General features: G+C 39.7%; 2 protein-coding genes across 3 annotated transcripts in view; one reads left to right on the plus strand and one right to left on the minus strand.

Annotated features, from left to right (window-relative positions):
- Positions 1–4385, plus strand: part of BET1 (Bet1 golgi vesicular membrane trafficking protein) — a 28394-nt gene extending 24009 nt beyond the window's left edge. The window contains exon 4 of the mRNA XM_090142796.1: positions 3944–4385. Coding sequence (XP_089998922.1) covers positions 3944–4054 — 111 coding nt within the window. The 3' untranslated portion in view covers positions 4055–4385. The remainder of the gene's footprint in view (positions 1–3943) is intronic.
- Positions 1–14869, minus strand: part of LOC116243232 (putative acyl-CoA dehydrogenase 6) — an 80022-nt gene that overhangs the window by 16183 nt on the left and 48970 nt on the right. For both annotated transcript variants that reach the window (XM_090142795.1, XM_031614372.2), the window contains 2 exons: positions 11167–11273; positions 5496–5663 (listed from right to left, as the gene is read on the minus strand). In XM_090142795.1, coding sequence (XP_089998921.1) covers positions 5496–5663; positions 11167–11273 — 275 coding nt within the window. The remainder of the gene's footprint in view (positions 1–5495; positions 5664–11166; positions 11274–14869) is intronic.

A 14869-nucleotide genomic window follows, 5' to 3' on the forward strand; every position in this document is an offset into this window, starting at 1 on the left:
TCACTTTCAAGCCTATTTTGATCTTCTCTTGTACCTACAGAAGAGTTTATAATCACATGATCTCACTTATTCCTGGTAATAAAACGGTTAGACTCCAATTAACATCCAACATTTCCGTATCAACTACAAGTTTTGTTAAGGCTATATATTTTATGATGGCCTGTAATTACTACCTAGTCCATTTAAATAGTCGAAGAAGGTTTACAAAGATCGTGATTCACTTGTTTGAGTTTCCACACAGACATTCTTTGTGAAGAGGGCTTGCTTCCCCACTGACCTCCCTGTAGAGCACAGACTCTGACCCAATGTGCAGTGCAGTACAGAAGATGAATGTGACTCCTGTAGGAAAACCTTGTTGTTATCTCCATTCAGATCTCAAAATTACTTCAGATTTGGCCACATAAGACTTCACCCATGTACTCCCACCAAGAAGTACTCCTCCCCAGTTGTCTTTTTTCCCCATCAAGATTTTTCTTTCTCCTACAAGTTCTTCCTTGCTTTTGCTCAGATGCAAGCATGGCTTACCACTGTACCATGACAGTTAGACAGACATCCACTGATTTTTATGTTATAGCCCTTGAAATCTCCCACCTTTACCTCCTTGTGTTCCTGGAGTTAACATGCAAAAATTCTGCATGGAGATCAACAATGCTCATGGTAAACTGAAGCCAACAATCAGATACGAGGATTTCTGCAGGGAGCATCAACTACATCTGCCAAGTCAATATATGTAGAAAAAAAACATCCTTTCAACTTATGTGTCTTCTGCAAGCAAAGAAAGCAAACATTTAACTATCCATAGACATGGTATTCTAACCAGTTTTGTAGTGGGGTGAAATTGCGGTATTTTTTTTTATTATTATTATTTTTTTATAATCCTCTCCTGCTCTCTGAAGCGGCTTACCAGGAATTATTCACCACACAAATTGCTGTGGTCTCCTTTTGTACATATTCGTATTCTGTTACCTTTCATAACTTCAGAGTGTTCTTGCAGCTCGGAAGGCAAATGGTACCCTGGGCTACATCAGAAGAGGGGGGGCAGCATGGACAGGGAGGTGATTGTCCCTCTCTACTCTGCCCTCATAAGCCCCATCTGGAGCACTGTGCCCAGGTCTAGGGCCCCCAGTACAAGAATGACAGGAGCTGCTGGAGAAGGTCCAGAGAAGGGTTGCGAAGATGATCAGAGAGCTGGAGCACCTCCCCTACAAAGACAGGCTGAGGGAGCTGGGCTTGTTCAGCCTGGGGAAGAGAAGGCTGTGGGGCAACCTCACTGCAGCATTTCAGTACCTAAAGGGAGCCCATAAATAGAAGGGGAGTCAACTCTTTGAAGAGGCAGATAACAGCAGGACAAGGGGAAATGGTTTTAAGTTGAGGGAGGGAAGATTTAGGTTGGATATCAGGGGGAAGGTCTTTACTATGAGAGTGGAGAGGTGCTGGAACAGGCTGCCCAGAGAGGTTGTGGATGCCCCGTCTCTTCAAGTGTTCAAGGACGAGTTGGATGGAGCCCTGGGCAGTCTGATCTAGAATTAAATGGGGAGGTTGGCAGCTCTGGAGCCACAGGGGGTTTGGAGTGTGATGATCCTTGAGTCCCTTCCAACTCAAGTCATTCTATGACTTCCACTGAGCATCTCTTTCTGAAATAGAACAGATCTCTCAGCTCCTCCTGACAGGAGTCCTTTAGTCTTCCAGGCTGAAGAAGTTGGCAGTCATTTATTTCAAATTCATTCTCTCCAGGAGCACTGAATAAGATTACGGGAAGTTTAATCTCTCAGCAAAGCACAGATGAGATACTGACACTATTTCAAAGTGCCAAGCCTGCTCTCAGAAGAAGGTCCAGGTATACTTCACGCCTTCCACCCAAGGCTACTCCATTTGCCAATCTAAAAACAGATTACGTGTCAGGAATATTTGCTTTGATAGGTGTTCAATGGAGGAAGAAAATCAGGGCAGCTATATAAAAATCCTTGACTCTCACATTGAAAACTACCCAGCAATTTGCATCTACTCATGCCAGAAAAGCAGCTATTTTCAAAGCAGCTTTGTTTCTGTATTAATATCAGAGCTACAGAAACACACTCTGAAACCACCTACAGGCCAAAATGCTTTCTGGAACATTACTGCTTGCTTTCTTTGAGGGTCTCAGATGTTTAGGTCCACTTCCAGCCATATGCTCTCTTCCCTATGAAGATGCACTTAATGCTCTTGTTACTGGGATGTTTATTAAGGACTCTGCTGGAAAAAGTGCAACTGCTGGCAGTTCTCTGTATTGCTAGAACTATCCTACTCTGTGCTGCCCAAGGCCCATGTAAGGGAACAGTTATTGAAGGAAACTCACGCAGTTTGGTTAGAGGAGTTAAATGTATTAACGACTTATACTTCTTACCCATTGGACTGTGCATTCATCTTTCCTGAATCCAGCAGCATTTCTTGTTTATTGTGCCTTTCCAGTTTCACTTGCTCTTAGATTATTTCATGAATCTCCTTCAGATAGAAGCCAAGCTTCATCAGACCCATGTAGTTCCCTCTCTGTTGCTAGCATATGCTTTACATTTTCTCTTCAAAGACACCAACACATAATCATCTCTCTATCTATGAAGTGGACACTGAAATCTTCCTTCACTTTATTTAATTATTTGCATTCTCTTCAAAAGTACTACATAATAAGAGTTACCTGCAGCAGCAATCATCTGCTCAAATAATCCCCAGAACATGCCTGTATTAAATAAATCACAGGCTATCTGAAAACACACATCTCAACTGAGGAAGGCCAAGTGGTTGCCTTTCCAAAAAAAAAAAAAAAAAAAAAAATACATATCACTAACAAAGCTATTAGTGCTTCTTGTACCAGTATCACTGAGATGGATTGCTCTCTCTCTTCCTGGGACAGTTCTTCCCAAGTGTTTTTGATTTCTCATTTTCTCTCAATTCTCCAGCCTTCTGACAATTTTTTTATTTCTTTTAGTCTATCTTGATAGAAAGTAGTCACTCTCTCCTGCCAACATTTAGTGCTGTTACAAATGAAAATAGACATTTTAAACTGCAACTTGAGAAACATGCTCTTTTCCCCTTTCCTGGATGTTCTCTTCTTTATTATCCTCTGTGCAATCTACTAAGTGCTATCTGATGACCCACAGGAGAAACCAGTGCAGAACTACATCCCAGATGAGGGCTGCTAGCCATTTGTCTATATATCTAACATGGACAATTTATACTTTGCTTTTTTCCATCACATGATAAAGAGTTCATACTTGCTAGTATGAGGAGTATTTACCTGCCTAATGCAAGTATCTACTGTGAATCCGTTACCCAAATTCCCTTTATGAGGTTTTCAGCAATGTTTGTCAAACTTAGGCTATGATTTTCTGCAACCCAGAACAGAAACTGCACAAACCTACAACTAAAAGTTAATCACATTTTGTTTCTCCAGTAACTACCAGTTGTTGAAGCTAATAATTCATTTTGGATTTTTTTTTCCTTACATCACAATATGTATGAAATAGTTATGTTTTTATAAAAAGCACAGGACTCCTATCTCCTACCAACAACTAGCACGGAACAGGTTACCACTGTGCCTTGAACCCTGTCTTTCCCCTGCCACACATCCTGGTGACTGCAGCAGTTAGTCAGACAAAATACGCTTGTCCTCCACTGTGGTCGCTCGAGTGTTGTCATACATATGTCTACAGATGCATGATAGTGCATCTTTCCGATGTCATCCAGACACTTCCTGTACAGTCTTGGTCTGCTGCCCTCTAAAGATAATGATCTTTGGCACACACACATCCTTAGGATGTATCAAAGCAGCTGGAGCTTCCTCCTCACATCTGTGTCAGTTGGCAGCCTTGTTCATACTTTTCCTCTTTGTATCCCACCCAGATTTCAGTTCTGATGTAGCCCACCCACTGAGCAGCACAATCAACTGTCTCCATTTTTCATTTTAAAGGTCACCAGTCTTGGTACAGTGACCTTTCTGGAGGTCCATACCCCTGTCACACAAGATGGAAAGCATATAAGCTTTGAGAAGCGTAATGTATATTTCGAGGAAGATTTCTGAAGGAATCCTTTCGAGGAAGATTGCTGAACATCACCTTCAGCTGACATGCAATTTTTCTCCTCAAAAATCTGTTTACCCAAGGTAAAGCAACTCTGTGTATAGATTGCGTGGCTAAAAACAACCACATAAAGCTACAATGAGTCACGTGTCTTTCTGGAATAAAGAAAGTACCTGAAAACCAAGACAATTTCTGAATATTTGATCCACCTGTAACAGTATGTTGGTACGGAATTCAGAGAAGCAGTATCACATACACACTCTGACTTTTTCATGAAAAATCATGAGGACTTTATGCAGATGGCTGATAAGTAAGGTCATCTGGAAATTCAAGGTGATCCTAGCTCTGAGTTACCACATTCATTCATCACTTATTGATAAGGCCAGAGTCAACAAGTGAATCAGCTCAGGTCAATCTCCTGATAGTTCTCATTCCAAGTCAGCTTTGCACGAACAGTGGTTTAGAAAGTCACAACCCACTAGCTTCAATCCTAAAGCAATTTGCTTACTCTCACTTATTCCGTATTCAAATTCACTTATAAGAAATTATCTTAAGATGTTCTCACCACACTGGAGACCTGGGATTTTATTCTCAGTCTGATCCCAGAAATAAACATACGGACATTTGCTTCACTGCCATTATGCTTTCTCTACACATTAAAAGCTGATAATGACAATTTATTTCACAATAAAATACTGCAAACTGAATGAACAAAAATGCCATATATTTCAATGTTTTCTTGCCACCATCATCATACCTGCGATGCCAGTTTAAAGATTTGAACTTCCTAAAAATCACCAGGTCTTTTTAAAAGAGAGAATTTAATTAATTCAATGAAAGTTTTGTTTTGTGTAAGAACAAAAATTATTCAAAACCTTTAAAAGGTGTAATAACTGCTCAAAATTAAATTCCAATGGATAGAAAATTGAGAATGTTACTTTGAGGACTGTTTGCATCTACATGTCTTTTCTGAACAGAAAACCAAGACAAAAGTTCTGTGGATGTTGTTATTCTCAAAAAAAAAAAAAAAAGATTGGCTCTATTTTTAATGATTTCTTCAAAGCATTAATTTTATCTTTGGCAGTAACTTAATCTATCCATTCTCAGAAAATGTTATGAAATACTCCCCTGCTAATGCATCTAAAAAGCTTTTCTAAATTTATTTCGGTCAAAAAGAATTTTCCACATAATTTGGTTTGGGACTCCCAAGCTGAAGTCTGCAAAATATTTGATTTCCTTTTCATTTGCTCATCCTCTTTCTTTTTGTGAAAGTATGAGTACAAATGCATTTCAGAATTGTCTTTGTATGACAATGAAACACTTAATTTAAAAGAGCATTAATGGGTGTTGTCTCTTATCTGAAACACCTTTCCTTCTTGTAATGTGCACAAACAAGAGCACCAATAAAATCAGCTCAGAAGGTAAAGAGTTGCGTGTCATTACCAGGTAGATTCATTGGCAGACATATGAGAGATTTATTTTGATGGGGATGCCCTTCACTTGTATTCGCCAGCAGGCACATCCAGTCTGCTTGGCACCCAGATGTAGTCCACATCTTACCACCATTTACGACATATTCATCACCTTTTCTCACAGCTGTTGTCTTGATACCTATTCAAAACAAAGAAAATGAAGAGTTACTCTCATGAAGGAAGAATAAGCTGGTTCCTGTGTGACTGGCCAAGTGATTCCCTCGCTCGCAGACAACCAATTTTCACTCCTCACTTCACTGCCATCTAGGCTGCAAGAGGCAGGCCCACCTGGATGAGTCTCTTTGAAGATGTCCCTGGGAAAGCAGACCATTTCTCTCACCCTCCGATAGTTGGAATCTTCATCCCAGCGGATGAAAGCAGAAAGCTCTCTCCATAACTAAATTCAGTCACTGAAAACTCAGGCCAGAAATATTTTAGGCTAGGATGATCTATTACACTTCTGTCACTGTGTACATTAGTCACTGAGAAGGCCATTAATTTCAGAGTCCCAACTTAAACAAACATAAGCTCCAGTATCTGTGTATGCCTAAGGATATATATACACACACGCACTTCCTGTGCGTTCTAAGTCAGAATGGCGTAATAAATTCAAAATCAGTAAGTCTTTAAAAGGTGAAGTTTAAATGTTAAGATTGTCTGTACAACAAGGAGCTCTAAACACCTGCTACCCCGTGATATAGAAAAAACATAGTTTTCATTTATGAGCATTCAAATCACTGCAAGCAGCCCTAAATGCAACAGCAGGAGTGAATCATTAGTTACTGGTTAAGCTCCAAAGAGCCATCTTTCCTGAACTTGAATTTCTTCCACTGAAACCTCAACCAAAGGAGGCTCTGCAATGGATATCCAGCTGCAAGTTGCTGATGGTTAAAAAAAGAACTCAAGCACATTCTTAATAACACTTGTATTACGAGACTATAAGGTGCATAAGAGGCTATATAGTGAGGTAGGCAGTAAGTGTGGAGTGTAAGAGTCAGGCAAGAAGTGTAGTGAGCAGTCACATTTAAGTCAGTTGGTGACTTCAATGCACACCCACCCTAATCTGCACACAAACCTTCTTCCCAAATGTCCTAAACTCAAAACTGATAACAGAAACCTAATCTTCATTTACAGGATTAAACTGATGACTACCTGGAGCTATGGTCTGCACGTCTGAAGAGATTTGTTAATGTAAAAATAGGAAAAAAAAAAAGCAGCTGAAAATTGTGTAATGATGCAAGATAAGGAACTTGTGTATATAGCTGTGGATAAATAAACTTACAGAAGCGTAACATTGAACAGCAAGAGATAGTACTACTGTGCATAAAAACAGCAGCAATCTCTGCCAAATCTGTCCAAAGGACATATTGTAGAATCTAAATAATAATGAAGGCCAACAAAGTGAAGAAATCTAGAATGCTGATCACAGTAGTATGTGAACAGACATTTGACAATCATACAAGGCGACTGAACAACATGTGAAGGATGCAAAAGAGCTGTGATAAGACATGGTACAAGTAGCGTAAAAAGGATGGGAAAAATACACAATGATTTACATCACACAACCCTTTGTTGCGGAACAACTACTAAGAAGATTAGATTGAAGTCGCCTGGAAGGTCTGTGAGGGAACACTGAGCACTATAATGCTATCACAAATATAAACAGTATTAGCAAGCATGGCATCACAAGAGACTAACTTTCCGAATACAGATTAAAGAAGAAATGCCTGACTAATAGGAACATACAAGTAGTCTCAAGTGTAACTGCTAACAGTTTGTTTCAAGTACTTGAAAAGTGACTGTTTAGAAATCAATTATGAAGAATGCAGCATTTTCATTAAAAGATTATCAAGCCAATAAGTAGATTTTACACTTAAACTACAGCAGAATTTGAAAACCTGCTTAATAATTTACTAGAGTCAAGAGGATCTGAGAGATATGGCTGTAAGATCCTTTGGCATTTTTCACTATAATTATTTTCCCCAATAAAGCATGGGTATGGGAAGAGGCTACTTCAGTCACTAATTTTTGGCACATCCACATGACCCTGTGGTGTAGATATTTCAACAGCCTGCAGAATCATAGAATCATCAAGGTTGGGAAAGACCTACCAGATCATCCAATCCAATCGTCCACCTACCACCAATAGCTCCCACTAAACCATGTGCCTCAGTACATTTAAACATGCAAAGCAGCTTGTGCCAAATAAATAACCAGGGCAATTTATTTCACTGTTCAAATCACAGCAAGAGACTTAAGTTTTCTTTTCCAGTGTGCTCTTGACTCAAGTCATGCATCTAAGTAGAATTGACAAAAGGCGAGGTTGTCTTCAACTCTGAAGGTTAATCTTATGATAACAGATAATCATTTATGTAATAAATTAAAAGCACATGTGTGGAATTTTTGTCATCAGTACAGGAAAAAGAAACAACTACACCTATGAAATAACTTCAAGTTTAACCAAATAAACAATTGCTTCAAAAAAAAAAAAAAAAAAGAAACCAAAAACCAAAACCAAAAAACAGGAGGTAGCATGCAGGAAAATAAAGAGATTAATTGTCAAAGTAAGCTACAGTTTGTAGGTAAAAAGGTAAGAATTGCCATAGGTTAAAGTGATTTAAATCTCACAGATGAAAGATTACAGAACCAAACAACATTAAGGCAGCAAACAAAAATGTTTCAGCAACAGAAATAAGAAGAGAATGAGAAATAACAAAATATGCAGAAGATACCTGAAAACTAAAATATTTTACATGAGATTAAAATAGAGTTGTAACATAGCTGACAAAGGAAGGCATCAACAGGTAGGACTGTACAAAGTGAAAATAAGTGATAACAAAAAGGTTATTAGTCTCAAAAAGCTGCAGAGACTTAGAATACATTTGGAAAGAAAACTCAGTTTACCAGTGATACCTTATTTAAAGCCCACCTGACACAACTATTATGAAAACGGGTTTTCTAGAGGAAAAAAAAAAAAAAAAAATCAGAAATGGAAACAGATGCTGCTCTGCCCAAGCAAACCAAAATATGTTCTTAGGCAACCATCAGTTAAATTTATTTATTTTTTTTTTTTAAGTCAAAAATCAGGACAAAAGTGGAAATGAGGGTAAGGAACTTGACAATGTGAAATTGGTTGCATTAATAAAGTGCTGACATGCAGGGAGGGTACAATGGAGCTTCTCTTTGGACATCAGTCTTTGATTGAAACTGATTGCATGTTTCCAGTGATGACCTTTAAAAGAGCAGGAATACTGTGGAATGTGCTGGTGAGACAAACCTGGGAGACATCACTAACAGATAACTCAGGTGTTACCCAGAAAAAAAAAAAAAGATGATTCTGAATTTTCAAAGTCAACATAGCAAATAGGTGCAAATAATAGTTACTGCTGTTATCTTCCAATATTTCAGTGGAAAACTAGTGAAGATGATGATCAGCACAGTTAACACAAGTCACGAGCCCAAAAATGAGTGCTACTCATGACTAATGAATAGCAAATGGAAACTCCTGTTTCCATTTGTTGTCTGGAAGACTACACCCAGAAACTACAACCATATTTAGAAAGTCTTGATAATCAGGTAGTTTAACTACAGAAGCATTAACTAAAATAAGTGATGTGTTTCCTACAGGAGAGAAATATACATTTCAGATAATTTTATGAAAAACAAGCCTATTTTTCATATGAACAATATTAATTAGCTAGAAAGGAAAATGGCTCTAGATCATGCAAGGAGATTCATAGCCCCTTCATTTAATTTCCCCCACGTAATGCTGTAACGCGATAGAAAGTGCAGTAATGACAGCATAGTAGCAAAGTCCTAGGTTGCAGCAAGTAAGAATATGCTCAAATACGACAGTCGTGGACAGAGAAACAAAGGAAGGAATTTATTTACCTTCAGAAGGCCTCAGAAACACAGGGATCTCCAACCCTTGCCTCCACTGCCAACTCTTAAATGAGGTCTGGGAAGGGGAGGATCCTGGTTGCACCTCTTCTGGTCACTCAGAAGCACTGCATGCACCTGAGCTCCCCTGGCTTTGCCTTCCCATCAGGTGTTCAATCACTGTTTCAAGCCCTGACTTAGCATTTCTGCTACACCCCTTTAACTCCCTTTGGAAAGGTGCTTGCTGCACCTCTTTGCTCTAATACTTAATAATTAATTATCTGTTTTTCTTGAGAAAACAACATGATTTGGAATGAGGAGATGGACATAGGTATTGGTTTTGCTGACCAAAAGCTTCTGTTAAATTTGTTGATTTTTGTAGAAGTAGTAATTTTCATAATTTGTAAGAGCACAGTATATTCAGCCTAGCCATTCAAAATAGCAAGATGTATAGAGTGGTTTCTTGTCATTCTCTTTTCCTAGAAGCGCACATTCCACAATCAGGTGAGACATCTCCTACTATAAAATCTGCTGTAATTTAATTATCTACTGTCTCAGGCACTTCAGAATGGTAGGTTGACTTGTTGATGTTTTTAAACATATTCTTGTACTGAAACAAGAAAAACAGTTTCATGCAAAGTAACTAAATCACAAAGCTCATACATTTGATATGGCAAATTTTTCATTATCCCTAAATAAAATAATTACTCCTCCAGAGACAGAAATGACTGGAGGGGGTGAGATAAGAATGAGGTAGAGGAACTTATTGCAAAAGTGTGATGCCATCAGTTTCAGAAGGACTAGCTCTGCAATCTGTCCACATTCAGTGGGGAGGTCTGTATTAAGGAAATGCAAGCCTTGTCCATTTGAACAGGGCACACTGTATCACGTACTCCTGTAGGTTTGCACAACTAATGGTGACAGTGCAACTGGAGTACACCAATCTGGAGCTTGGACACAACAGGCCAGACAGCAGAGGGACAAAAACACTAGAGAAATCCGGGGTCAGCCTGACAGCTGTATATTATTAACCTGTTCTGCTCAGCCTACATCTATTTATTCACTGATAAACACATTCAATGTATTTGCTTTTGGATGAATCAGATATTTGTAGGGGTGCACAACACAAGGACATAGAGCTGTTGGAGAGGGTCCAGAGGAGGGCCACAAAGATGATCAGAGGGCTGGAGCACCCCTCCTACGAGGACAAACTGAGAGCTGGGGCTCATCAGCCTAGAGAAGAGAAGGCTCCAGGGGAACCTTGTAACAGCCTCCCAGTACCTGAAGGGGACCATAGGAAAGCTGAGGAGGGACTTTTTATAAGGCATGTAGCAACAGAACAATGGGAAATGGCTTTAAACTGGAAAAAGGTAGATTTAGACTAGATATTAGGAAGAAAGTCTTTACTGTGAGGGTGCTGAGACACTGGAACAGGTTGCCAGTGAGGTTGAGGATGCCCCCTCCCTAGAAGCATTCAAGGCCAGGCTGGATGGGGCTTTGAGCAACCTGGTCTAGAGGGAGGTGTCCCTGCCTATCGCAGGGATGTTGAAACTAGATCTTAAACGTCCCTTCCAACCCAAACCATTTTACAGTTCTATGATACTATGTATTACTGCTCCTAGAATATTACTTTTTACTTTTTTCACCATTCCATACTTTCTTTTGTATTTCTTATAAATGCTGACAGTAGGGGCAGTGAAGCCAGATTCCTTCCACTAAAATATCAAGCTGTCTGAAATTGGCAGTTTGTTAGGTTAACTTACTTGCAACATCTGATCCAGCTCCAGCTTCGCTGATTCCCAAACATGCCACAAGATCTCCAGATATAGTTGGTGTGAGGAACTGTTTTTTCAACTCATCAGAACCAAATCTGCAACAATATAATAGAAAGATAGGGTATTAAAAGCTTTTGGAGGAAAACTTTATTTACAGGCTACTCACTCATTTTGTTTTACTCAGTGACCAATTTGTCTGTGACTAGGTAAAATCTATCCTGAAGCCAAAGAGGGAAGGGACTTTGTGCAAAGCTATGAATCAATCTTCATTGGAAGTGCAGCCACAACCATTTTAAACAAGGCTTATACAAACATCTTACTTCTAAGGAAGTGTGTGGTTCTAATGCTCAAAATTTTATCTTTATGATTGCTGCTTTGAGAGCTATCAAACATAAAGAAATTTTGGCTCCTGAGCTGGAAGCAGGACAGAGGACACTCTCTTTGCATACCTTCTGACTTCTGTACCAGCTCTTTGCTAGGCTTTAGTAGTGACTAAAAAGTTATGCTTCTTGTCAAAACAGTGACCAAAATAGCAGCCAAATCTGCCAGCTGATAAAAAAGAAACAATAGGTGCATGTGATACAACCTTTCCCCTCAGGAACCTAATCTTAGCTTCCTGGGAATCTAATCTCACTAATGAACACCCTTTCTAAAACACCTAAACTCAGTGCTCTGGGCTACCAGCTGCCTGCTCTGTACATCCACACGAGGAGGACCAAACCTTTTTTGTGATGCCACAAGCCTTAGTAGAGCAGGGCTGCTACTTCTACAACAAGATGGTAGAAGAACCAAAGGCACACCCGGGGACAGAAGGGAGCTGCCGAGTCCCAGTCCCTGGGAGAAATGAAGAAGCACTCTTGGACAGGGAGGAAGAACAAGGATGAACAGCCTGAGAAAGACAGTTGTGTTGCATCCAGTAGTGAAGCAATGCCTGTCTCTCCTTTGTCCTTTCCCCTCCAAAAAGCTGAAAGGCTGCTGAGGGTCAGCCAGCTCTCCCCAGAGATGTCCCTTCTCCCCTGTGGGATGTCAGCAAAGGAGCTTGAGAGCTCTTGTGCAACAGTTGTGCCTTTTTTATTAAGGCTCCAAGAAACAGCAACTCTGTCCCGGAAAGAGATTTTTTTTTTTCCTAAATTTAGCTGCTTTTACCCATTCAAAATGTGGTTTCATGGTTGATTTTTTTCTTAACCAACTTTCAAGTTTGGCTTTGGAGCCTGAATGGTTAGCTCACACTCTTGTTCTTAAACCTCTCCTGTCCCAAAAACAAAAGTCCTTGGGTTGTGAGACCACTCCTCTGTGAGCAGAAATCCCTAACAGCAGGAAATAGATTTACAATTAGTGATAATGTGCTCTCCTAGCTAAGAGGCTTCTCAGGTCAGTCTTTTAACTGATCTTTGGCTCGCCAGCTGCCTAAGCAGGCTACAGCTAGCTGGGCTTTTCTACAATACTGGCACCATACTTCCAAGGCTGACCATTTCCCTCTGCTTTCAGTCTGCCACAAAGCAGTCAGAGGCCACAAGAAGCCAGAGACCAGAGTGGGAGCTGGCAGACACTCTCCCTTTGTGCAGGCAAGGAGCTCAGCTCCTAGTGCTGTCCTGGCCCATAACAATCACAGCTGCAGTCCCAAATAAATACAAGAAGTAAGCTTGCAATGTTCAATTCCCTGGTCTGTTATGGAGCGTAGTTGTTTTTTCCTTAGAACATGATTGTGTGTGGCCAGCTGAGAGCACTCTTTAAACAAAACAAAAACCAAACCAAACCAAAAACAACATAAAAATTTAGATTATGAGACAAGCTGGCAGCACTGCCTATTAGGGAGTTCCGGCAACACTTACCGATGCTTAAAACTTTGCCAACATTTAGCTATTTGAACAGAGAATTTCCATTGCCAGAACTTTCCTCAGAAAGAAAATGTTTTGGATTTGACAGCTTTGTTTGCTTGTTTTAAGTTCCAGAAAACAGTTCAGCTCTTCCCAAAAATGAGGCTGGAGAAGAAGTTAGTTTGTAATTAAAAAAGTAGTCTGCTAATGCTACCTTCAGATCATGCTCTGCAGGAAGGACGTGCAGCCCAGCAAATGGCCAGCTATTGTGTTAGAAGTATACTGCTTTTGTTAAATTCTACCCACCTTAAATACGTCCTGGAAAGGTATCAGGTTTGCACAAATGCAGTGTTCAATTCTTTCCACTTTAACAGTTCCAGCATGAGAAAACTGCAGCGAGACTTGCTCTGACTCAAGATAGACCAGATTACGTCTGCTTTCTGGGCTAAGATCATACCCTGAAGCATAGGGTCCCACATCATTAACTATGAGGCATTAACATCCATCTCAAAGTCATTTTCATGCAGATGCGTACCTACAGATGCACACACAGAGTCTATGGGCAATAAACTAGAGCTCCTTGCTGACGTTGGGTAATCCAGAAGTTCCACATGTGAAATTCTAACACATTAAGAAGTACATGAAAATAGTTCACACTTTGTAAGTAACATTAGTTGAATGTCATGAATATAGACACAAAAATGACAGTGATAAATAACCTCATAAATTGTGGGTAAAAGGTGAAAGAATTATGATGAAATACAGATGTTAGAATTTATTCTTGATCCACCCAGTTTTGTTTATGTGCTCTGCAAATTAGAAAATGGCAGCCAGTTATGTTAATCTCAAATATATAAAAAAATACTGTTTCTGACAGGTTTGATTGCTATATTGAATGAAAATATGTCTACTGCACATCACTATTCTGACTTAATTGGGCTGATAATCACCTTGTTAGAGCTGCAAATCTCATTCACTTTTGTTTCTTATGCTTCTGAGAGAAAAATGTTAAGCTGAAGTGAATTAATTAAATTAGCATAGGAGGTTCTGAGTAGAACTGACATTGTTTGATTCATGATTAAGTGCAAACTGAAATTTTGAATATGAACAACTGCAGGCAGCTCTAGCACAGGTCTCAGCATATGATCAACTGAAGCTTTCTTGCACTGGAGCTTAAACATTCGAGAGATATAGCCTACTCCAAATTCTCACATGGGCCTCTGGACCTCTCAAAAGGGAATATAATACTACCCCTAAAGATAAGAGGTTTCCTAAACAGTCATTTCAAGAACAGTTGTGAGAGACAATATTGATCCTGATGCACATTCACATATTCAGCAGGGCTGAAGGTAGACATTAATGGTGCAGCAACTTCAAAAGAATTATTCAACATCAAAGCAAAATAAAGCAAAAAAAGCTTTCAGGTGATCTGTGCATTATTCCATATTATGTCAAAGATGACACAGGAATTCACTCATGGATTTTCCAGGAATAGAAAGAGGATTTCCTTCACCCAAATAAGGTCACTCTGACCTATGATCACTTAATAGCAACAGGTGAATTTCTTCCAGTTCCCTCTCTGTTCTGTTCCCATACCTGAACTACTAATAATACATTTGCCACATGCCATGCTTCTGCATGATTTCTGTGTATCCTGCACAGACATCCTACCATCAAAGTCTAGTCCCAGCTCAGCAGTACTCCTTGGGTCCTCAATGTACGTGAAAGGCAATAAATTCTCCTTAGAGGCAGGGAAAGAAATGCATGGGGAACAGCATCAAGCTCCCTCGGGCAGTGGGAAAGCCTCCTTAGGATCAGCAATTTGGCTTTCAAAGCCTTTAAAAGAATCCATACTGCAATCAGCTTTCTCTCTG

This window comes from Phasianus colchicus, chromosome 6 (genome assembly GCF_987193195.1).
Source record: "Phasianus colchicus chromosome 6, bPhaCol1.hap1.1, whole genome shotgun sequence".
Taxonomy (NCBI): domain Eukaryota; kingdom Metazoa; phylum Chordata; class Aves; order Galliformes; family Phasianidae; genus Phasianus; species Phasianus colchicus.